The 26,940-nt window shown below is 33.6% G+C and overlaps 1 protein-coding gene across 4 annotated transcripts; it reads right to left on the bottom strand.

The window, feature by feature from the left end:
• Positions 1 to 423: 423 nt before the first annotated feature.
• Positions 424 to 6,374, bottom strand: LOC132626851 (probable serine/threonine-protein kinase At1g54610). 4 transcript variants are annotated; one of them, XM_060341865.1, is made up of 7 exons: positions 5,420 to 6,374; positions 5,031 to 5,315; positions 4,623 to 4,940; positions 3,529 to 3,753; positions 2,419 to 2,519; positions 1,924 to 2,035; positions 424 to 981 (listed from the first exon to the last, which is right to left on the bottom strand). In XM_060341865.1, exons 1-7 carry the CDS (start codon positions 5,804 to 5,806, stop codon positions 697 to 699), a joined length of 1,713 nt encoding a protein of 570 aa, XP_060197848.1. In that variant the 5' UTR covers positions 5,807 to 6,374; the 3' UTR covers positions 424 to 696. The 4 variants fall into 4 exon arrangements, with proteins under 4 accessions (XP_060197848.1, XP_060197846.1, XP_060197847.1 ...); XM_060341863.1 differs by having other exon boundaries at positions 1,924 to 2,041; positions 5,420 to 6,373; XM_060341864.1 differs by having other exon boundaries at positions 3,526 to 3,753; positions 5,420 to 6,372.
• Between the last annotated feature and the right edge of the window lie 20,566 nt (positions 6,375 to 26,940).

Below are 26,940 nucleotides of genomic sequence, written 5' to 3'. Positions count from 1 at the left end.
GTACAGGCACCAAAAATATAAGAAAATATCACTATCATTGGTACACTCCACACTGCAATAAAAACTCAACTATTATTCTTGATAAGGAGAACAAGAAGTGGATTAGGAGCAGGCAGCATTTTATCTGATGTTTGCCAAAGCTGGTTACAAGTCAAAATATACTCAAAAAACCTAGATATAGCTTACATAGTTGAATATTTCGTCCAGGTAAATATTACTGTATAGGTTAGATACACCGGAACCATGCAAAACATGGTTCCCATTTAATCTTCGTTAAGACCTGAAGGTACAAACTGGGGTGACCAGGAAATTCATAAAGGAGATGCATATAAATAGATAAAGATGTTCAAGTATAGATCTTGCAAGCAGAACGGAAGAAAACATTGTAATTTACTACTTTTATGTAGGCAGAACATGCAAAAGTAAAAGGAAAGAGCGTTTGTAGATTGTTTATTAGGATTTTCATTGATCTAAACAGAGTCTGCTAATATGAAGGAATCAAAAATTTTACATGTACAATAGTGAAAATATTCTTAATATCCAAAAGAATACAAAAAAGAGGATACTAGGATAAAAATGCATTTTACCTCTCTATGCTGTTGAGATGTTTCTTAGTTACCGTATAGGACAAATAATCTGCCTGTTTTGCAGCTCCTTCAAGTATACCAATTGTTGAATCACATCATTCATTAGACTTTACATGCTTTCTTTTCCTTTCTTGTAAGAATCCTTCTTTGATGGCTTTGTCTTTCTTCTTGGAGCACCACCTGTGGCAGGTTCCACCAATGGACCTGACCACGTTTGGATTGGTTCTTTGGAATATGAGAAATTCATGGAGGTGAAAGGGACTTCTGAGGGTTCATAGGCTGGATCAATGTGATGTGAAGAACCCAATGTATAACCTAATGTCCCATCCTGGTGTGGCGGAGGAAACTTTTCACTCTTGCTCTTCGCATTAGCTTGTGTAATTAGACGCCGTCTCTGTTTAAGCAAGTTAAACAATACTCAGATAAACAACCTGGCCACAACAACAACAACAACAACATACCCAGTGTAGCCCCTTAAATAAAGAAATGAAATGGAGGATTTTTCTTTTCCATAATGAATTGGTGGATGACTAAGAAAAATAAATATACAGCCCTGATGTACTCCTTGCTTTCGAATTTATATGACACTTTCTATTTCCTGACGCTCAAAAATGTTAGAAACCATGCCACCAATAATATTATTTATTCGAACTTTAACAAGTTTCACGAATAACAAAATTCAAACTTCGATGTGATGTTTTCTATCAAACAAACTTTTCAATCACTACTCTAATAATACTTCTACCATTACATATAGCCAAGTCAATTTAACATTTTAAAACTTAGTGTACCGTCAAATGTTATCATCTACAATAAAATGGAGTACTATTTCCAGATTTTGCAACATAAAAATAAGCATCGGTTAGCTAACTAAAATGGAGTCCGGGGAATATAGTGTATTAAATGTGCAACTACTAAGAAAAACAAGGGTGGTTTTGACAATCATGACAGCAGCAGACAACCACCTCCATCAACTCCAAATCGTTGGAAAGCAATATCTTGATCTATTTGGATTTTGGCATGCTATTAGCCCAAAGCAGATAGAGAATGTAAGTTGGAGAATTGTAGACCTCACAGTTTTGTCTACTTCCCTTGCAATATGATTATAACATGGCAACACAGAGTTAAACTATTAAATCCTGGGAAAGAAATTAACTGAAAGCGGAAAATATGGCCATCTTCATATTTTATCATCTTTGTTTTGCTAGTTTCGTGTGGAAACTACTCCGGCAGGTACAAATTATGCATATAATGAATATGCAAAATTAAACAAGACATAGATGGTAAAATATTAGAACGTAAAGGTATGCTGAAATAAGCTTCTTAAATGACATACATCAATATTAACTTGCAGCTCCGCATTGGCTTCAGGAGCGGGGATTGCCCTCACTGCTCGATCACGATGACGATTTCTCCTCACACCGTCAGCATTGGATTTTCCAGCGGCCCTGTGTCTATTTTAGCAAAAATTTCAGGAACATTTTTTAGGAGAAAAATGACAAAGTGCATTAAGATAGAAAAAAATGAAGTTCCCCTACTTATTATCACTAAAATATGCCATAATTCAGAAGACTGATTCAAAATAAAAACTGGTTCTTTAGCGGGTTCCAATTATAAAAGGGAATTTATATGTGAAATGAAATATATGTGAACAACTACTGAAGAAGTATAAAAGCAAACACCGCATATAGGTATCTCAACAAGAATGGTGTATATTATCTACAATCATAGACTTTCTTTTGGTAGGCTACAAAAAATCATAGTTTTAATATGAAAACATGAAATATGAAGTATGGTTATTAAATAAAAAAAGGAATCCAGATAACTAGACCTTCGAGCCTCTTCGTCTCGCCGTTTAGCATCCATTTCTTTGCTGGGTGGATACTTGGGAAGGATGGAAGGTTCACAAGCATAAGGTTTGGTAGTAAAGAACTGCACAGTAATAAACAGAACATATGGTGACAATCCTTCAAAATATTCCATGATTAATTTCAGAGAAGTGTAATATTCTGGCATCAAATGCTCTACATGTATCTATGAAGGGCTAACTATTAAAACCTTTTCTACTCAATCTTCTTCCTGTATATGTGCTTTGGAAATCCATGTAAACTCACTAGCACTACACGAGGAATCGATGTTAAAGAAGGAAAATTGATTTGTAAAGATCAGCCAAACCAAGTTCTTTCTCTTTCTTACTGGTGATATAAATATTAAGCAAGCCATTTCTTTACACCGATGTGATGCAACATTGAAACCAAATCAATGGATTTTCTCCACATTATTTTCTTAAAAAGGAAAAAGAAAACAAAAACATCACTCCAAGTCTCTAGCAAGGTTATTGAAGAGAGAAGGGAAGAAAACTGCACGCACCTTTAATTACTAAAGGGATAGTAGCACTTTTGGTCCTTTAGTCATTGGTAAATTCTGATTTTGATCCTTGTGGTAAATGACTCAACACATTTAACCTTTAATTAATTAAGATGTGTGTTTTTGGTCCCTCTATGTAGAAAAGATGTTATATTTAGATTATTTTTAAAGTACAATACTCTGAAATATGAAGTAACAATACAAGTATAACATAACGCATAGGTAATTAAATAATAGAACGCTTAATACTTGAGGGAATTTGTGATTATTCAAATATAGAAGGGATTAAAAAGTGCACATTTCAAGTAATTGAAGGTTAAAATACTTAGGCAGACAGTACAAGGACTAAAATTAGAATTTACCATAACTAAGGGACCAAAATAGCTATTAACCCATTAACAAATGCAGAAGGAAAAATATTTATTAATACAGATGACGAGGCGGAACAAGTTCACATGAAAGCAAAAACAGGAGACAATAAAACAAACAGAGACTTCATCAATCAAAAAGTTAATCAAGAGAGTTGTCTCAGTAAAATCGTTAAGTAATAGAATGGATATGAACAGCTTACTACACTCTGTAATGCAGCTGTAGCTGTCTGACGCTCAGCAGGATCAATGGCCAGAAGAGTCTCAATCAATGGCAATGATGAAGGCGGAAAATCTTTAAAGGTTTCTGCTATACATCTTCTGTATGATTGCTGAGGTTTGAATATAGTTGCATGTGGAAGCTTGGACTTTTTCCAGTACTCTTCTGATGGAGATCCACATAGCTTGAAGATCTTGTGGAGCTGCTCAACCTGAGTATTATTGCAGTGTAAATCCTCAAATCATGGAGCTCATCGCTAAAATCCAGTTCATAAGAGGAAAATTTATTCAAAGTTACAAAAAAAATTGATAGATAAAGAAATCATAGGTTTTTGGATTAATTTATTGGTTCATGGTCCTCCCACCACTCCCAGTCAGGTGGGGAGGAGGATTTGCACATCGAGGCACAGACATAGGAATTTAGGCTTAAGCTGGAGCATGATGTTCAAGATTTTTTTTCCCCAGGCTTTTAATCATTTGGTATGTGGTCCACTGGTCCTCCACTCCTTCCAGAAAGTCACATACACGTTTAAGCCCAGACACAATTCTCTGTCCTCAGTCTCAGTCTGACTCGACGCTATGCACAATGCTTATTATTTCATGCAAAGCTGTCTGCTTTGGCTGCTTGGGTTTCTGAGGAGAGAACCTACTAGAAACAGCATGTATAATTAATCTGAAACCAAAAAAATTCATCTCTTCACATCTGTTTCTTATCATGTTAAAGAAAGCCTTTTAGAAGTTCACTAAATCTTGATTCTATTGAACAAAGCTACATCTTTCAAGAATCATCTAAAAGGACGTGCCATAGCAGCATAAAGATTTTCTTTTGTATTATGGGGGATTTCATTAGGACAGATATTAGCAAACACAAAAGAAAGAAACATCAAGATGTCTCATCTAATTTTCCTGTATCATAGATGAAGGGGAAAAGCTTCTCCTTAAATAACACTCTAACAGATGCACAAGCAAAAAATAATTTGATGCAACCAACAAGCGAAGGAAAAACAAAAATCCTTTCTTTTATAATGCGCAAGACCTGTCCTTGTCAGATTGTTTTGACAAACAAATTTCAATACCATACCTCTGTACGACCAGGCATAATGGGCTTCCCAGCTAATAGCTCAGCTAAAATACAACCAGCACTCCAAAGGTCCACACCAACACCATAGTCTGTGGCCCCAAGAAGAAGCTCTGGGGGTCTGTACCATAAAGTAACCACGCGACTAGTCATGGGCTGCTTTTTATTAGGATCGAAGATGGAAGCCAAACCAAAATCTGCAATCTTAAGAACTCCCCCACCGTCAATTAGAAGATTTGATCCCTTAATATCACGATGCAACACATGACGGTTATGACAGTGTTCAAGCCCTGATAATAGTTGATGCATGTAACATTTAACCTACAAATAGTTATCAAGAAACAACATAACAACTCAAAATCCAAACATTTGCAGCTTATAATTCAACAAGCAACTTATATAAACCCCAACCTGAGCCTCTGTGAACTTGATTCCAGGGCTTGCAGCTAGTCCAGCTAAATCATGATCCATATAATCAAACACAAGGTACAAACTACAAGACATCCTTGACGTAACCAATCCGTGTAATGTCATAACATTCGGATGATCCAAACGGCGCAAAATCAAGATCTCCCTTGCCATAAACCTCACACTCTCTGGCTCCAAATTATCAAATCTAACCTTCTTTAACGCCACAATGTTCCCCGAGAGATTATCTCTAGCTTTATACACATTGCTATAAGTACCTTGACCAATCTAAATAACACAATACACAACATACAAAATAACAACAAATGAGATATTAATCAATCTACAAAACAAAAACTAGTAAGTAACAAATGAGTTCAACAGTTGCTTGCCTTAGCGAGCTTCTCAAACGCATCGGCCCTACGTGGAATCCAGCCATTGATAGCCTCACCAGCTACCTCGGAAAGCCACGATGGCCATCCAGCGGCTACTTGCTCGCCGTGCACATTCTTGGGTGGATTGCTCAGCCTTGGATTAGGTTTAGACCTTCTCCTCTCACCCCTAGGCCTTGCATTCTCATCCTTCTGATCTCTACCCTTCTCAACTTCACTAACATCACTGCCTCCTCCATCCACCTTATTTACAGTACCAACTATCTCCCTCCTACCAGATGGTGCTGCCAAATCTCTATTTTCCCCATTTTCTCTCCTCCTACTAACTACAACTTCCCCACTAGGTGTCTCAGATGATGAAATCTCTTTACCAAATACACAACCCATTTTTCAACAATCTTAACCCTCATATCTCATCACACTGGACACCCTTTTTCCTCATTCAAAATCCCAACAACCCCACCACACAAAACCCCCACATGCAATAATCTCAAAAATGAAAACTTTAAAAGCAAAACAATCAAATGGACCAAGATTTAAGCTTCAAAATCTTAACTTTTAAGCAGTTCAATAAAGCAAACTTAGAGAAACAATTGGGGTTGCAAACAAGAAGGTAACAAAGCAAACTAAATCAAGAAGTAATGGTTCTTGAAAAATGCAAGTAAAAACTGAAGTAGAACAATCAAATAAGATTAAGGGAAATGGGGTTGTTAGATAATTGAAGAACCCTAGCTTTTGTGTCCAAGAAAGTAGAAGCACTAATGATTTGGAGTTAAGCCCACCATTTATGGCGGTCAAAAATGGAGTTTGTAGCTAGATAAAAAAAAAAGGAAGAAGGAAACAAAAGGCAAAAATGTACAGTACAAAACTAATGTAGTAGCTTTATTGCACTTCTTTTGTGGGATTGAAGATCCAACATATACTAAAGTTTCAAACTGTAGTCCCACTTTTCCACCATAAGATATAGAGTATGCAGAAAAAAAAACTTTTTTACCTTTTTAAATACACAAGCAGACGTAAAAACAATCTTGATGGAGTATGTGATTGGCATTATTTACTGTGTCTCGTGTTACAATTTAGTTGAGTTATATTTTATGATCAATATTAATGGTTATTCTTTTTTAGTTTAGAAATATTTTTTTTAAAAAAAAAAAGATTAAGTCTAGTTACTACATTAATTATAGAATATTTATTTTTTTAGTTTATCCATACAAAGAACCTTTTATTTTATTTTTTTATTAAATAATGATGTAGTTTTTTATTTTTTTCAATACAAGAAACAATTCAATAATTAATACGAAGAGTTATAGTTTATTTTCTCTTCAATTTTTTCTTTAGTTTCTTCGATTTCATAACATCTGATTGGATTTTTATTCTAAGTTAATTGGATAGATATGTATAAAATATCTTAAGCAATATTTACGAGTTAATGGGAGTATTAGAGATCACTGGTAATAAGATGATGTCTAACAAATTACTCCCTCTGTCTTTACTCGTAATGTTTTATTTTTTTAGAGTCCAACTGCTTGAACTTTTATCAAAATAAGTGGCGTTTTTAGCTTTGATATATCCCTTAAGAAAACTATTAATTATAGAAAATAAAATGTATTTTTACTAACATATGCTGAGAACATTTCAAAATAAGTGGTGCTTTTAGCTTGAACACCCCTCTTAAGAAAACTACTTATTTCTAAAAAGTGAGACGTATTTTTATGAACTTACCCTTATTAAATACTTTGAAAAACATGTAGCTCTTGTGTAGTATTTTGATTATGTAAAACTCCTTTTATTTACATAAGGATAAAATTAGAAGAACATCATTAATGCCTTCTTGATTAAGTGAAACACCACTTTTATTTTAAAACAAAAACGAAAAGGTAAAAACATCACTTATTTTGAAACGGAGAGATCTTTAGTGTATTTTCTTGATTATGTAAAACTATATTTATTTAAACAAGGGTAAAATTGGAAGAACGTCATTAATGTATTCTTGATTATGTAAAACACCTCTTATTTTAAAATAAAATGAACAAAAACACCACTTATTTTGAAAGAGAGGGAATATTAAATACTGTTAGTGATTTTTGATGTACAATTTATCTACTCCACTTAGTCCTAAACCACGTATAATAAAGTAAGATTAATAGGATTTAGCTACATAATTAAATGCGTATAATAAATAAAGAGGAGATGAGCTCAGCTACTGAACTTTTTTCTGCCGCTGGTCAAAAAAGCACCTCCCCCTTTTTTTGTTCCTCCTAAATTCTCTCTCACTTTTCTTTTTTTCTTCTACTTGTTGTGAAATGGAAAAGGTGAAAAAAAAAAGGTTTTAGAACAGAAAACTAAAAGACTTCAAAGAATGATTAAAAAGAATATAAAAGAGTAAATTCATAGAATGTGACAATATTTCCTTCTTTTCCCTTATGCTCTAGCAATTTTAACAACAACAAAAACAACATATCTAGAGAGCTGGGGCGGATCTATGTAGTGACATGGGAGTGTCACGTCACCCCGACGCCCTGGTTGAAGCTATGTATATGTATGTATATATGTGTAAGATATAGTATAAAATATTATCATGCTACCCAGAATAACAATGGATCGAGGTCGTGGTGCCAGGTTTTCCTCCCCAAGGGCACAAGTTCAAACCCTGCTACTACATTGCTCTCTTCCGTCATTGTTTCTTATCTTTAATTTTGCCTGTTATTTTATTTTATTTGAATGGTTTAACAAAATGTAAAAGAAAAGGATATTGAGTCTTGGTTCACGCTGATTTAAAAAAGATTTTTTATTTTTTTATTTTTTAGTAGAAATTATGTTGGTAAGCTTGAGTTGATGTACCTACATGAGCGTTACTTTTTATATATAATATTTTGAATAATATTTGTCTACTTAAACCGAAAACACAAATAATCCGAACCACAATACAAAGTTGATAAAACTGATCAAACGTTTAATTACTCTATTAATTGGACCGTGTAAATTGCAATACGTCTACATTTACAGCACAGTGGCACTCGGAACCTCCAAATTTTGGATCCGCCTTTGGTAGAAAAATTGTTTCCGATAGACCTTCGACTTAAAAGAAAAGTAATCGATGTAGGATCGCAAGGAAAATAAGACAACAAAATATCAAGATGCAAAACAGATGAGACAACAGATAGTAATAAACACTGAAGAGTAAAGAACTACACGGTACCTAAACATTACTACGGTAAAGACTTACTCACATTAGGTATTTACACCAAACCAATGGATGTATGACATGTGTTTGAATATATACAACTATTACTTAATTATGATTGATTAATATATATATCCACTTCATTAGATCACTTAATCATGATAAATTGCATTGGTTTGGTTTAAGCACCCAGTGTGAGTAAGTATTTACCATAATGTACTACTAAGAAATTGTAAGTTATTTATTTAATTAAAGCATGCTAATCAAATTTTAACAAATAACGTTATTCACAGTGATTGAATATCTGACCAGATACTACGTGTGATGAGATTCTACATGTTTGATCAAACATCGATCTTCAAGTTATCTTAATTAATTCTTATACTTTTTCCGTTTGTTTCTTCTTTATAATTATTTGTTCCCCTATACTCGATGGAGAAAATTGGGGATGACTTAAAAAGTTTGGGTTGAAATTGAAAGTTGGTTTACATGCTATGCATTTTATATTTTCTCTATTGATTTTATGAAATGTTTAGATAAGATATTTTACAAGAATTATATTGGTCACACTTTTTTTTCAGGAAAATTTAGCATTTTTTAATTTTTGCAAGAAAGTAACAAACAGGTACTTATTAAACTACGCTAAGAAACCTAAAGACAACTAACATATTCGAACATAATCATTACGATTTTCTTCTTTTATACTTCAATAATAATTGATAAAAGTGATTGTTTAGCATGATCTGTAGTAAAAGTTCCTGTATATAGCTTCTTAATCGCTTTCAATGTCAGAAATGTAACTAAGAAAATTGCCAAACCTAAATTATATACTTCAGTAAAGTCCAACCTAATGAAATACAGTAACTAATATCACTTAAAAAAGGGAAGTTATATGGTGCGTCATTGTCATACTATTTCAGTTAAGTCAATAGACTTTTTCTTCGACTGTATTTTTCAAACATTTATTTTATTATAAAAATTACTAATACATACTATTATAATGTATGTTACTCTTTGTTTAACTTTTAACTATATGAATTAAATTAAAATAATTATTATCCAAATTGAGACTAAATTCTGGTACTCCTTTCATCATTTTTGGATAGAGAGTAGAACTTTCGAAATAAAACATCAAGTGCCAGAAATGAAAATAGAAAGTAAGGATAAGGACATTTGAGAAGTACGAAGAATTATTGTAGAATTAATATTTCGTACAGGAATGTGTGTACTGCAATAAATAGTCATTGAATAGCATATTATTTATTGGAACTGTGTGTTTGATTTCTTGACAGCAATTGTTTTGAGATTTGCACTAACAATATTTTAATTGGAAAAAAAAATCTAGAGATCTGATGTTTGGTGAATCTCGTAATACTAAAGTAGTATATCTGAAGTTCAAAAATCACAGGAGTTACAGTTTTATTTCACATGAATTATTTTAAAATTTCCGCCACGTAATCTTTGTCATATGGTTCTCAATATAATTTTTAAATGTCTTTAACTGATGTAATTATCTTATTGAAACGGGAAAATAGAACTTGATTCCACGTCCAAAAATAACTTATGAATTGAACCAACTAATGAAATAAACATTAAAGAATACGCTCCAAATATTGACGTGGTTTAGATTATAGATTAGTAGATTTTCATTACAAAATTCTGAAAGTCTTTGTAATTAAAGAACTATGTAAAAACTCTTCATTTGGATATTAAATGTTGCTCTAATTAATAGTAATAACAACAGTTTTAAAAATATACACTTTCTTTTTGTTAATTACTTTCTTAGTTCAAAAAAGAGTGTTCACTTGGCCTTTATTTTTTTGTTCAAAAAAAGTGTTTACTTACAAAAATCAAGAAAGAATTAATCTTACTTTTTCAAATTTGTCCTTATTAAGTGTTAAGTACCAAACCCAATACCTATTTAATTAGGGGCATTTTAATCAAATTACCTATTTTGTTTTAGGATTAGTATTTTCTTAAGGTGTGCAAATGTCTAAGTGGACGCTCTTTTTTAACCGGAGGGAGTTTTAGTCACTGTTTAGTACTCCCTCCGTCTCGAAAAATTTGCCGTCCTTAATTAATAAAAAAAAATTATCTCAAAATATTTGTCGTTTTATTTACCCAAGATAAACTTAAGTAGTTTTTTCCTATTTTACCCTTGTATTTATTAGATCAATAAGCTGATTTTGTGAGTTCACATACCAACATTTAAGAAGTTTCATAATTAATGGAGTAAATATTTATTGAGGAGAGAGAATATGATGAAATATGTTAAAATGGTAAAATATTCAAAATGTAAACCTTATAGATGCTTTCTTAATGGACGTGTAAATGAAAAATGCGAGAGATATTTTAAGACGGACGGAATATTCATATAAGCAGAACAATCATGTCAATATACTTGACAACATCATTGACTAAATGTAATGTAATGAAAAAAAATTAATTGCAGTTGCATAATTAGCTTTAAAGGAGCAAGCATGCTTGGCCTTCCATCATGGAGCTCATTTACATGCAAGGATTAGTTTTTGAGCACGTCACTATCTCTGCATGCTTTTCTAAATTAAAAATGAAGTCAATGTATTATTCTTACATAGAATAAGTAAATATAGCCACTGCCCACTTGTGACCACTTAAGAGCTCTTAATGTCATTCCAAATGTATTACTTTATTACAATATAAAAAGGTGGGTTTTTGACACTTTTTCGTCGTCCGTTTGTGAGCCTAAAAAAAAAATTGTGAGCTCATATATTTTAAATAACTATTAATATTTAAAAAAAATAATTATGGCCCACATATTTTAAACAACTATTAATATTTTTTAAAAAAATGTGAGCCCCATATTAAACACCAACCAATAATAAAAAAAAAAAAAAAAAAGTGGCACCCACCACATCCAAACTCATGGGAAAACAAAAGTGGATCCCATATTAACAAAATCAAGCAATATTAAAAAAAAAAGTGAATCTCATATTAAAAAAAACAAACAATGTTGTGGGTTTGGGCACTTTTTCGTCGTCCGCTTATGGGCCCAAAAAAAAATTGTGGGCCCACATATATTAAACAACTACTAATATTTTTTTAAAATTGTGGGCCCACATATTTTAAACAACTACTAATATTTTTAAAAAAAATGTGGGCCCCATATTAAACATCAACCAGTAATTAAAAAAAAAAAAAGTGGAACCCACCACATCCAAACTCACGGCAAAAAAAAAAAGTGGATCCCATTTAACAAAATCAAGCAATATTCAAAAAAAAAAAAAGTGAATCCCATATTAAAAAAACAAACAATGTTAAAAAAAAAGTGCTTAGAAAATCAAACAATTAAATCAATAATGATGGATTCATTGTCACATGCGTATCAACCGATTAGAGGGAGCAAATGAAATTATTGTGCAGCAACATACTTAAAATACAAAAATGCTTAGAAAATCAAACAATTAAATCAATAATGATGGATTTATTGCCACATGCGTATCAACCCATTAGTGGGAGCAAATGAAATTATTGTACAACAACATACTTAAAATACTTATATATATATATATATATATATATATCCGTTTTCCAATTTTTGAAAAAAAAAATTGTGAGCCCATATAGCCTGATGGATTCATTGCCACATGCGCATCAACCCATTAGAGGGAGCAAATGGAATTATTGTACAGCAACATACTTAAAATACAAAAGTGCTTAGAAAATCAAACAATTAAATCAATAATGATGGATTTATTGTCACATGCGTATCAACCCATTAGTGGGAGCAAATGAAATTATTGTACAACAACATACTTAAAATACTTTTAAAAAAAAGTGTGGTCCCCATATTAAACACCAACCAATATTAAAAAATTCAAAAAAACACCAACCAACTAAGCATTTAAAAAAATAAAGTGTGGTCCCCGTATTAAACACCAACCAATATTTTAAAACATAAAAAAAAGTAAATAAAGTGGAACCCACCATCTTCAAACTCACGGAAAAAAAAAGGTGGACTCCATATTAACAAAATCAAGCAATATAAAAAAAAAAGTGAATCTCTTATTAAAAAAACAAATAATGTCAAAAAAAAGAGTGCAGACTTTGTATTCGTAGCAAACACTAATATAATAAAGTTTTAGATACGGAGCACAAACTACAATGTTATATTAATCGTGTTTTGAACATAGTATCCCATATTGACAAAATCAAGTAATATAAAAATAAAAATAAAGTGAATCCCATATTAAAAAAATAAACAATGTCAAAAAAAAAGTTCAAACTTTGTATTCATAGCAAACACTAATATAATAAAGTTTTAGATACGGAGCACGAACTATAATGTTATATTAATCGTGTTTTGAACATAGTGTGTATATATATATATTATATGCATAAAAATAGTGCAAACTAATAGTGTCCAAAAGGGTGGGTCCCATACTAAACAACACCAAGCAATATAAAAAAAAAAAAAACTATATAAAGCATGGGTTTAGACCCATGTTTCGTTGTCCGTTGTCCTTTAAAAAAAAAGGGGGGGGGGGGGGGGATACTAAATAACACCGAGCAATAAAAAAAAGGAAGAAAAAAAATGGAACTCACCATCTCCAAACTCATGGGAAAAAAAAGTGGACCCCATATTATCAAAATCAAGCAATATAAAAAATAAAAAAAAGTGAACCCCATATTAAAAAAAATATAATGTTAAAAAAAAAGTGCAGACTTTATATTCGTAGCAAACACTAATATAATAAAGTTTTAGATACGGAGCACAAACTACAATGTTATAGTAATTGTGTTTTGAACATAGTATATGTATATATATTATATGCATAAAAATAGTACAAACTAATAATGTCCAAAAAAAAAAGTGCACCCCATAAAGGGTGGACCCCATACTAAACGACATCAAGCAATATAAAAATAAAAATAAAAGTGGATCCCACCATCTCCAAACTCATGGTAAAAAAAATTGGACCCCATATTAACAAAATCAAGTAATATCAAAAAAAATAATGTCAACAAAAAAAAGTGCAGACTTTGTATTCATAGTAAACACTAATATAATAAAGTTTTAGATACGGAATACAAACTACATTGTTATATTAATCGTGTTTTGAACATAGTATATATATATATATATATATATATATATATATATATATATATATATATATATATATATGCATAAAAATAGTGCAAATTAATAATGTCAAAAAAAAAGTGCACCCCCTATTAAAAAATCAAACAATATTCATGTAATTTCCAATGTATCTCATTAAGTCAATAATGATGAATTCATTACCACGTGCGTGTCAATCCATGAAATTATTTTTCTTCAAAAGGTTAAGTAGTCAAACCATACAATTTTCTTTCTTTTTTTATATTAGCCTCAGATCTAATCTAGATATTAAACTGTTGTATTTGCTATTCCGTCATGTCATTTATTTGTTATGTTTACTAAAATAAATATACTTAAAATATTTATATTTTAAAATAAGATAGAATTTAATTACTTTTTTATTTTTATTCTTACTCTAATAAATGTGAAAAGAAATTAATGTCGTAAAAAAAATATATCAAATGCAGATCAAATAATGAATAAGGTAAATTAGTCAAATTATAATTCTAATCGACGTTTTCTTAAAAAAACATGCAAAAGACAACATGACAAGTACAATGAGCTAAACCGAGAATATTTACTAAAAATTAAAAAATAGTATTTCTTCGTTTAAATAAAAAATCAATTTCTACTTTGTTTCGTTTTAAACATGTAAAATTAATTTAATAATTTGAATTAGAATTGTCCAAATCAAAATTTGATAAAAAATAATAAGTATTTTACACCTTTAAATTAATCGAATTAAAATTGAAAGTATCAACTGATGCTTAAATATTGCTATTATTTTATCTCAAAGAGAAGAAAATAGTTTCCTTTTAAACAAGTCTTCTCTTTTAAAAAATATTAATAAATTTGTCGATTTTGTGTTCATAGAAAATATTAATATAATAAAATTTTAGATACGGAGCACAAACTACAATGTTATATTAATCGTGTTTTGAACATAATATATACTTTATATATATATATATATATATATATATATATATATATATATATATATATTATCACTATTAAAAAACAACTACATATAAATAAATACAGTATAATCTAAAGTGTTGGGCCCGTGCGCAGCACAGGCATAGGCCGTCTAGTATTTTCGTAATCTTTGGCCGCCAAATTGCTAGGAACCATTTTTGACTCTCAGTGTCTAAAATCATTTTTGACAAGGTGGTTAATTAACAACGAATGAATTGAGTGGTATTCCAAAGTTGCGCTTTGACTTGTTATTGTAAAGTGTTTCTTTTAACTATCGGATAAGTTTGTAATAGTTTGGAATATTAAATTGAATAGATATATCTGTAACAATTTCTCAAAAAAAATTATTTGTCATGTTTATAAATATAAGGACTCTTTTGAAGTAGCTTAAGAAAAATTTATAAGTATATAAACGTTAGGTTTCTTATAACATAAAGATAATTGCTTGTATTTTTCTCAATTTAGCTACGGGCGAAATCTCTTTGTCAATTTCATGTCTCAAAACGTTCTTTGATTTTGTTTTTTCACTTATAGTTTTTCTAGCATAAAGTAGAAACACACGTCTTTTTCACGAAATTTTCGACAAAATGCACGAGAAATGTGCTCGTTGAAAATTGTTTTCCACGAATTCTCGTCAAAAATGCAAATTTGCCAATAATAACCAAATAAGAGAATGGCTTCTTCACATAATTTTTTTTCTTGCATTTTACAAGAGTAAAGTATGATTCTCATTAAGCCTTCTTCTTTCTATATTCCCTCAAAAATGACATAGAAAATGAAAAATAAAATAAAGAGAGAGAAAGTATTTGGTCTCATGTTTGGTTTTGACCTATTCCCTTTTAAAAATTTCACTAGATACGATAAACAATCAAGTCTCATAAGTCATAATAATAATAATAATAATTTAAATTGTTCTTAAAAGAAGAAGATAAAAAGGTTGTTCAGGTGGGTAAACTACGCTGACTCCAATAGATGTTACAACTGAGATTAGGTAAAATAACAACAAAATATTATGAAATCATGATAATCAAATGACAGTGATCGATATACTTAAGAAACGTGTCATTCAAAGATAGTTGTATGTGAGTTGCTTGGCATATGTGCATCTAGAATTGCTAAAATTCCTTGGTATCTAAGCATGGTACTATCTTAGAGGTATACCCAAGAATTCATCATGAAAATATCACTGCCTAGTTGATTAATTTGCTTTTGAAAAGGACAAAAAAAGCGAGAAAGATTTCTACATTAAGAGTAGTTGTTTAGTTACCAATGGCTATGCTGTCCACAAATATAATACGTCTAAAATAACCAATGACTTCGTTGTCCATGTACAAATTAGTGAATTACGTCTAAAATTACCAATGACTTCGTTGTCCACAAATAAAATACATCTTACAATATTATAACTGTTGTGAACTTGAAGTTCCCACATCGCTCGCACACGGGATTGTGTGCGTGCTTATAAGCTGGGCCTGAAGCCTTTACTTGTATACGCGTTTTAAAGCCGTGAGGTGCGCCAAAGCGGACAATATGTACAAGCAGTTTATAACACATTATCAGCACGATGCTCGCGATGAGGGGGTGTGTTGTGAACTTGAAGTTCCTACATCGCTCGCACACGGGATTGTGTGCGTGCTTATAAGCTGGGCCTGAAGCCTTTACTTGTATACGCGTTTTAAAGCCGTGAGGTGCGTCAAAGCGGACAATATGTACAAGCAGTTTATAACAATAACAAGTATATTTATTACTTTTAAGGAACTATTTGATTACTTATATTGTTTGTAATAATTTCATGGTAAATAATTTTAGGCGACAATGGGCTTTGTCATGAATGGTATTTCATTTCGCCTAATCGGGAGAAGTGCACAAACTATTTTGGTCACACCATTTAACTAATATTCGGCTTGTGTGTTTTTTTTGTACGTGTATCCACTTTGCATTTGAAGTTTGGCTACTTCAGACATTCACATCTAAAGTGTAGCCTTGTGAAAGGCAAACATCAAACGTTTTCACCTGATGTTTAGTATGTCTTGCCAAGACAAAGCTCGGACATTTTTAATTGAGGTTCGCGTCAAAATTGGTTAAAATTCCAGTCATGTATGTCCGAGTTTTACATGTATGCCTGTCCTTCAGTCGTATACATGACTAAAGTACATGTAAAAATAGGCTGAATTTCAGTCATGTGTGTCTGAATCTTCTTGTCAAAATTAATTTTTTCATGTAGGTCTGTACCTCAGTTATATATTACAGAAATACATGTAAAAACGAGCTGAAATTTCAGACATCTGCGTTTGATAAAAAGAAATTGTTCTTAGAATTTCAACAATTCAAGACACGATTCAACATCAAATCTACTCACAAACAAGCTCAAATTTTAAACATAAGTTCCATATATCATAAACACACCCCAATCATCAATTTGTCGAAAACACAACAAATCTAATAAATTCATTTAACACCCTTTTAATTTTTGCATGTCTTGCACTTCAGTATGCATACATGCATGAACTGCATGTAAAAATGGCCTGAAATTTCAGATATGTGAGCCTGATCAAGAAGCGAGAATAAGCAGTCACTAATTTCTGAAAGTTATCTAAAAAGTGGATAATCGTGTTTTTAAAAAAAAAAAACTTAAGACTGGTAGTACTTAAATGGAGCAACCAAAATAGGGCATTAGTGAAAATTTTATCGCTTAATGTTTGATTTATTGCAAAATAAAATGTACTTTACGCATAATTCATGCAATGCCCAAGCCTCGTCTGTCTGCATTTAATGGAAGTTTGAATTGAATGGTACCTTAGGTCATTATGTCCATTTTTTCACATTAAGTGTCAAGAATTAAACGAGCGATGCAGCAGAACCTATTAGGATGCACCAACACAAGAACAATAATGCAAGAAAGAAATACACGTAATGAACACAAGATTTACGTGGAAACCCAAGACGGGAAAAACCACAGGGCGCTAAGCGCAGAGAAATCAACTATAAGGTGAGGAGTACAAAACGATCTCAACAGGGTGTCGAAGCACAACAAGATAAAAGGAAACGAAAGATTACAATCTCTTAATGAAAACTCTCTCTAACCGAAGTGTGAAATGTAGTCTTGATAGTCTTGATAATTGTTCTTTTTTTCTTGATGTTCTGGCCGAAAATCCCTTTAAATAAGGGTTGAAGACGTTCAAAATCTCAGTTGGAATGGGACAAGCCAGTCGAATCCTAGTTGGAATGGGACAATTTCGTGAAACCCTTTTGGGACATATTCTAACAATCTCCACCTTGGACCAAATACATCAACACTCGTCACCTCGTAAATCCCCAAAGGACAATTTAAGCATGAAGAACACCAACTAAGTCTAAGAAATGCTTAAACTTAGTAATAGCAAGCGGTTTAGTTAACATACATGCGGGATTCTCTAACGTGTGAACTTTCTTTACCACAATTTCCCCTACAGCAATAGTATCTCTGATAAAGTGGAATTTAACGCTAATATGCTTAGTCTTCGAGCTATGAGAATCGACCTTGGTAAGATGAATAACACTCTTGCTATCAAAAAATACAATGGTAGTACCCTGTTGAACACCAAGATCAATAAGATGACCTCGCAACTATATAGCTTCTTTTACACCTTCAGTTGCAGTGATATACTCAGCTTCGGTAGTAGAAAAGGTTGCAATAGACTGTAATTGCGCTTTCCAAGAGATAGCACCAGCGCACAGTGAAAAAATGTAACCAGAAATAGACCTCCTACGATCGAGATCACCATCATAATCAGAATCAACGAACCCAACAACATCATAAGACGATGCCTTGGCTCTATCAAATGCCAAAGCAATATGAACGGACCCTTTCACATAACGAAGAATCCACTTCACGGTATTCCAATTATCCTTTCCATGATTATGCATGTATCGGCTCACCATGCTTACCGTAAAAGCTAAATCAGGTCTAATGCAAACCATAGCATACATAAGGCTACCAACAACACTAGCATACGGGATAGTAGACATCCTCTCAATGTCCTCCTCGGCCTTAGGACAAGAGTGAGCAGACAGTTTGAAATAAGCAGCAAACGGAGTAGAAACAGGTTTACAATCAAACATATTAAACCTAACGAGGACTTTCTCAAAATGCTTCATCTGAGAAAGGTAAAGCTTCCCAACTTTTCAATCCCTGTGAATCTCCATACCTAGAATCTTCTTGGCTGTACCAAGGTCCTTCATCTCAAACTCAGAATTAAGTTGAGATTTTAACTTGTTGATCAAAGACTTGTCTTTAGAAGCAATCAACATATCATCAACATATAACAACAAGTAAATGAAGGAACCACCAGACGACTGTCGAAAATACACACAATTATCATACTTACTACGTGTGTAGTCTTGCCCAATCATAAAGGAATCAAACCTTTTATACCACTGTCTTGGAGCTTGTTTAAGGCCATAAAGAGATCTCTTCAACCGACAAACAAATTGCTCCTTGCCAGGAACAACAACACCCTCGGGTTACTTCATATAAATTTCTTCTTCTAACTCTACATGAAAAAACGTAGTTTTAACATCAAGTTGCTCCAACTCCAAGTCAAAAAGAGCAACAATAACAAGTAACACTCTAATGGAGGTATGACGAACAACAGGAGAAAAAACTTCATTAAAGTCAATACCTTCCTTTTGGTAGCAACCACGAACCACTAAGCGAGCTTTCCATCCTGCTTCTTCAACCTCGGGAATACCATATTTTAGTTTGTAGATCCATTTTGCAGTCGATGCACGACGGCCTTTGGGCAGCTCACATAACTCTCATGTATTATTATTGTGCAAGCTTTCCATCTCTTCTTGCATAGCCACTAACCAATATGAGGAATTAGGACAAGAAGTTGCCTCATAGTAAGTAGAAGAATCAACTCATTCGGAAATTTCTTGTGCAACTGCAAAAGCATAAGCAATAAGCCCATCATCATCAGTGTCAGCATATCGAGCGTGCTTCTTTATAACTCGTCTCGATCAATCACGAGCAATAACATGATCATTCTCCACCTGTGGCTTGACAGGACGTGTGGTACTAGTACTTGGCTCATCAACAAGAGCCTCCTCGCTAGCCTGAGGAACTGTAGAAGAAATAGGGCCAACTTCGTGAGCTTCATGACTCACTTCTACCTCCACCTTCTCACTGGCATCTTTCATATCATCATTACCCGTAGAGGAAACAATAAACGTTTTCCAGAAGATAACATAACGGCCTCGCTAAAAGTTACATCCCCACTCTGAATAATTTTCTTGGAGCTAGGACACCACAAACGACATCCTTTAGACTCAGAAGCATAACCAAGAAATATACACTTAACAACCCTGGGGGCTAGCTTCCTATCATTAACATGAGCAAAAACAATGCATCCAAAAACTCTAAGAATAGAGCAGTCAACGGGATTACTAGACTAAACTTCTTTGGGAATTTTAAAGTCAATGGATGAATGTGGAGACAAATTTAAGAGGTAACAAGCCGTAGAAACGGCTTTGGTCTAGAAATCAGGGCGGTGCCATAAACCCGCATTTGAGAGCATACAACGAGCTTTCTTAAGTAATGTTCTGTTTATACGTTCTGCAACTCCGTTCTGCTGGGGCTTATGAACGAGAGTCTTATGTTTAGCAATACCATAAATAGCGCAGAACTCATTAAACTCATTAGAATAGAACTCCAAACCATTATTAGTCCTGAGCTTCTTAATTTTTTGGCCAGTCTGGTTCTCAACAAGGGCTTTGAATTTCTTGAAATATGGAAATGCTTCACTTTTCTGTCTTAGGAAATAAACCCAGACCTTACGAGAAAAATCATCAATGAAAGTCAACATGTAGCGTTTTCCTCCAAGGGAATGAACTTTGGAGGGACCCCATAAATCCGAATGAATATAATCAAGAATGCTGTCACGACCCGTCTAGAGGGCCGCGACGAGCGTCCGGTACTAGCCCACCCGGACACCCCTTGGCTTACACTTACACTTACATCTAGGTGAGACACATAATAAAACATATACATATGTACTCATCCAGCATGCTAGTCCCATTGGACAACGATAACTCTTATATCAACCTTGGCATATGTGCCATACCCAAGTACATAAGCCGACAAGGCTAACAAAATGATGTACAAAATATAGGCCGACGAGGCCAAACATATCTAACCATATACACATGTATATGAGCCTCTAAGGAGAGTATAACATATCATATAGGTGGGACAGGACCCCGCTATGCCCATAATTATGTACACAAAAGAATAAGTACCCAAAAGCTATGGCTCCGAATGAAATGGAGCTCTGTTATGTAGTCCCTGGGAATGTAGCTATGGATCAATCCTGTCTCCCTGTGCACATGCGGGCATGACGCAGCGTCCACAAACAAAAGGACGTCAGTACGAAGAATGTACTGAGTATGTAAATCATAATCAATATCAATGTAGAAGCACAATAAGCAACCTGAAAGATAACACAGGATGGGAGATAGTAATATCATCGTCATAAGCACTTCTTGCCTTCATAGGGACTTTCTATTTCTAATGCGTATTTATGTACATATATCCATATCCGTATCCGTTCCATATTTGTACTCGTATTCGTATACATACCCTTATTCACATTCATATCGTATCATATTTGTATCCATACTCGTGTCTATATCATATACATAGCATTTACATAGCATACCCGACCATGCAGGATCGGTGTTTCATACATACTTGGCCAACCAAGGCTCAAGGTTACACATACCTGGCCCTACCAAGGCTTCAGGGTTACCCGTACCATCTGCAGAGGTGTGCGCGCGTTACATAATCATATACATATTTACTTACATATCCTACCCGGCCTCATAAGCTCGGGGTTCCATAATAGTCATACATAGATACATATACATACTAGCTCATAAGCATCCTTACTATTATAATTACTATCATCATCGTCATCATTATCGTCATCGCTATTACCATCATAGTCGCCATCCATGTCATTTTCACTATTATCGTCATTCATCACATCTATCTTTTATAGGCTTACTCGTCATACGAGGAACTTAGTACAATCGTAGCGTATTAAGAATCGTGAGCTGACAAGCTCGGAAGATCAAATCATTTGAAAGATATCATAATCTTATAGAAGATTTAGACGTTTGGCCAAAGAACCATGCCTTATGAAAGAAGGGTTAGCCTTACATACCTTTCCGTTCAACTATTTACCACTTGCACATTCTCCTTCAACGCTCGCGTTTTCACCTTCATTAAGGTCACACCATCATTAGAAATCGATAGCTAGCATACATGACTGAAACTAAAGAAAATCGGACAACGTCTCCTTTATTATACAACACTCCTCCATAGCGTATATCAACTCCCAAACGTCAATAATACATTCACAATACCATAACAATAGTCATTATTCATCCACATTATTCACATTTCTCAATTTACTTTCAATCACCCATATCCATGGTCATAATACACACGACTACGTTCGTTCACATACATTGCTCATCTCATGTTCTCAACATCATTTATAACATATTTACATCACAACCCATCAAGAATCATAACTCAATTCAAGCTATTTCTCAAAATGGCACTATTCCACATTCATGACCCATTTTTCTATATCCTTCTACAATCCAAGTATTTCAACTCTTAAATACCTTAAACAACATAGAAATATCATAAATCTTACCTTAGATGTTGTAGGAACAAGCCTTGGTTGATAATACTCCACTTGAGCAAAACCCTAGTTCATCTCCAATGAGATTTCTTGACTTGAATGATCTTTAATGGGTTTTCTTATACTTGATTCGCTTGGTTTATGTTGTTGATCACTAAAAATCCTTGAATTCTTGTGGAATAAATGTAGAGAGATGTTTTAGAGAGAAGTGGTGTGGAAATGAAATGAATTAATGAGCTTGGGTCTCCGTTTTAATGACTTAAAATCTGATTTGAAATGAACAGTAGTCGAAAGTGCAACAGTGGTCGTAAAATCAGTTTACGACCAGTAGTCCAGTTTACGGACCGTATTCTGTGGGCGTATTAAAGGATGACAGAAACAAAAAGTCAGGCTGAGGACATGGTGGTTTACGAGCTCAGTTTACGGTCCGTATTCCAAGTCGTCTTTAACCATTCGGGCAATTGACAGAAAGTCGAAATTTTGGGATTTAAAATATGACATGGCAGTTTACGGCCCGTAACTACTTTACGGTCCGTATTTCATTTTACGATCGACTGGGCCGAAGCGCAAATCTGCAGCTTTCACGTCTTCAGAACCTATAATTAGTCATTATGGAGCATAACCTATCTCTTATTGCAATTGCCTTTGAAATCTTACTTAGGGTCGTCAAACATCGTTCCCTTCTTATTAAAACATCGTATACGCTATGTCCTTTGTTAACCTATCCACTGTACGTTCGCGGGCAAATTTTCAAGGTGTAACAAATGCCCTGTGTACGGTGTTTTGCTATGAAGAAACTAACTCTCTTATGTTTCCCATAAACACAATGATCACAAAAGTCAAGTTTACCAGTACCAGTTTTACCAAGAAGACCTCTTTTGCTCAGAATGGTCATACATTTCTCACTCATATGGCCCAGACGCATATGCCATAAACGGGTGAGATCATCGTCGGATAATGAAATAGAAACTGCTACAGACCCCGTCACAATTAAACCCTGTAGGTAATAGAGAGTCCCACGTCTTGTTCCTTTCATCAAGACCAGAGCACCTTTTGAAACCTTGAGAACTCCACTTTCAACTAAATATTTACATCCAAGAGATTTAAGAGTACCCAGAGAAATAAGGTTTCATTTCAAGTTAGGAACATGACGAATGTTGGTCAAGGTCCTGATAACACCATCATGGGTCCTAATTTTTACAGTACTAATCCCAACAACGTTGCATGAGGCATCATTCCCCATTAGGACAACACCACAAGCTTTCTCATATGTTGAAAACCAGTCCTTATGAGGACACACGTGATATGTACATCCAGAATCAAAAACCCATTCAGAAGAATTTTTCTTATCAACAGAGACAACCATCAAAACATCACCTTCGGAATCACGTTCAACAACTCCTGCTTCAGTGGTTTTCTGCCACATTTTGTTATTTTATACTCTCTCTAGTTTATTCTTCAATTTATGACAATCACCAACTACGTGGTTTGTATTCTTGCAGTATTTGCAGAATTTTTCATTGTTGAATTTACGGCCTCTAGACTTGGACCTAAAATTCTTTCTATTACTCCCTCTATCATGGGATCTTCCTCTAACAGACAAACCTTGTCCTTTGTCTTCAGAACGCACTTCAAAATCAAAATTTCCTTTGGACAACAAATTAGATTTGACATCCTCATAACTCAGTGTTTCATTACCACTATATATCATGATTTCTTTAAAGTGCTTATACGTAGAGGGTAGGGAGACCACCAACAATATTGCTTTATCCTCATCTTCGACCTTAATGTCTAAATGTTCTAGGTCAAGAATAACAGAGTTGAACTCATCAAGATGATTTTGAGTGGGGGTACCTTCAGCCATAGAGAATGTGTATAACCGTTCCTTCAGACGAATTTTATTTGCAAGACTTTTCGTCATGTAGAGTGACTCTAACTTCAACCGGAGGCCTGCAGCAGTAGTCTCATGGATAACCTCGCGAAGAACCATCTTAGATAGACATAGTTGGATATTTGAAAGCGTCTTTTCATCCAATTCCTCCTATTGACCATCTATCATAGACTCGGGTTTCCTTGATTTCCCAAGAAGAGCCTTCTTTAATCCGTTCTGGATGAGAATGGCTTGCATCTGAACTTTTTAGATACTAAAGCTTATCTTGCCGTCGAACTTCTCGATATCAAGCTTGGTTACGGTAGACATCCCGGATCTTAAATGCTCTGATACCACTTGTTAAAAATTAAACGAGCGATGCAGCGAAACCGATTAGGATGCACTAACACAAGAACAATAATGCAAGAAAGAAATACACGTAATGAACACAAGATTTACGTGGAAACCCAAGACGGGAAAAACCAGGGGCGCGAAGCGCAGAGAAATCAACTATAAGGTGAGGAGTACAAAACGATATCAACAAGGTGTCGAAGCACAACGAGATCAAAGAAAATGAAAGATTACAATCCCTCAATGAAAACCCTCTCTAACCTAAGTGTGGAATATAGTCTTGTGTGTAGTCTTGATAGTCTTGACAGTTGTTCTCTTTTTATTAATGTTCTGGCCGAAAATCTCCTTTAAATAGGGGTTGAAGACGTTCAAAATACCAGTTAGAATGGGACAAGCCAGTCAAATCCCAGTTGGAATGGAACAATTTCGTGAAACCCTTTTGGGACATATTCTAACATTAAGATTTAAGCACTTGTACTTTGATCTGAATAGTTCTTAACCATTAAGATCTTGAACAAAGTTTTAATATCATTAAGAGATATTTTTGTATAGATGATTTTCACCACCACTTTATCCACAATCACCAACTGCTACCTCTGCCACCACAACTACCGATGCCAATCACCAGCCACCACCACCAACCACCTCTGTCGTCACAACCACCACTGACAACCACTACCACCACTGCCAACTATTACTGTTAGTCGCTACCACACCTACCACCTCCATTTTATAATTATATCCACTGCCACCACCACTGTCACTACTATTAGCCACTTCCATCATTACGACAATCCCTACTACCAACCACCTCCACCAACACAACTAGCACTATCGGCCAGCTACCACCAAACACATCCTTGACCACCACATACTCTTTAATCACTATCATCACCATCAACACTGCCAACAACGAACATCAACCAACTCCAGCACAACCACCACCATCACACAAGTCACTACAACACTAAACACCTCTACCATCACAACTATCACCACCACTGTTACCAGCCACTAACACTAATAATCACCACCACTACCATCACTAGCGAACATAAATGTTTCATTTTTTTTAATCAAATAATATATTTTTTTATTTTAAAAAAAATATATTTAATTATTTTATTTATTTGAATTGTATATTTATTATATTTATAAATAAATAAATTATGTATATTCAGATGATAAAAACAAACAGTCTTAATCATTTAAGGTTCATATCTAGAGACAACATCTTAATTATTCAAATGTACATTCAGATTCAGACGTCTTAATCGTAATGAAAACAAATGAGACCTCAATTGACCATATTAGAAAAACTAATCTCAGCATAATTAATTTAACATTTGGTTAGCCGTATATCTTTCCGGCCGAACCCTCTTTCATAAAAAAATAAAAATAAAAAATCAACAGGGATACTGATTATTTTAGTATTTCAAGAAGATCAGATGCTCCTAACATTGGTTTATTTCTTATTGATGTGCTTGTGGATCTTGTGTGGCTATTTTTTTTTTTTTTTTAAATTGGGCCTCATGACAATCTTTAATTAATTTAGTTCCAATGCGAAAGTATTTACTCCTTTTACTATATAGCATTCACTCTATAAACCTAATTTGAGTTGGCAGAGATTTTTGTTGCTTTATTTGCATTAACCAATCTTGATTTACGTGCATGTTTGCACTAACCTAATCTTTAAATTTGGGCCCAAAAGTAATTTGCATAACATTTTTTTGGATAATTTAAATATATTTTGTCAAAAAAGGGTAAGCTTAATGACATAGGTAATCCTCAACTCCCAAAAGGAAGTGGGAGAAAAAGGGAAAGCATTATATTCCAAAAGCACGAAACAGATATATACACTTCATTATGTTTATACGTGCATGACAAACGGAAGCATAACAAAATAATTATGTTAGTTGTAGCATAACATATACCTGAACCTACCACCACAAGCAAAATTTGATAACAAAAGAAGCCAAATAATTGTTGTTTTCAAGTGTTTCACCAACCTTATAATTCAACTTTCACAAGGTTGAACTCTTATCTTCTTAGTCTTCTATCATAAGCTTTGGTACTTTAGGAAAATATGAATATATACTTGGCAAGAATTCATTGGTTTAAAAAATGTAGATACCAAATGGATTTAATTAACGCATACACATTGACCGTGCAAATAAATGTATAGATAATTGTTAACTTGCTTTATAGAGTTAATTGCCTTATAAATTTTCAGGTTATCAATTTCACTTTAATAACTTTTAAAGTGATCTGACAAATAAAATAATGTTTACATTACCAGTGTATAGAAATTAAATACTTAGTACTTACATAACTTTGGCC

Source organism: Lycium barbarum, chromosome 2 (assembly GCF_019175385.1).
Source record: "Lycium barbarum isolate Lr01 chromosome 2, ASM1917538v2, whole genome shotgun sequence".
Lineage (NCBI taxonomy): Eukaryota > Viridiplantae > Streptophyta > Magnoliopsida > Solanales > Solanaceae > Lycium > Lycium barbarum.
This window is presented reverse-complemented; position numbering and strand designations above follow the sequence as displayed.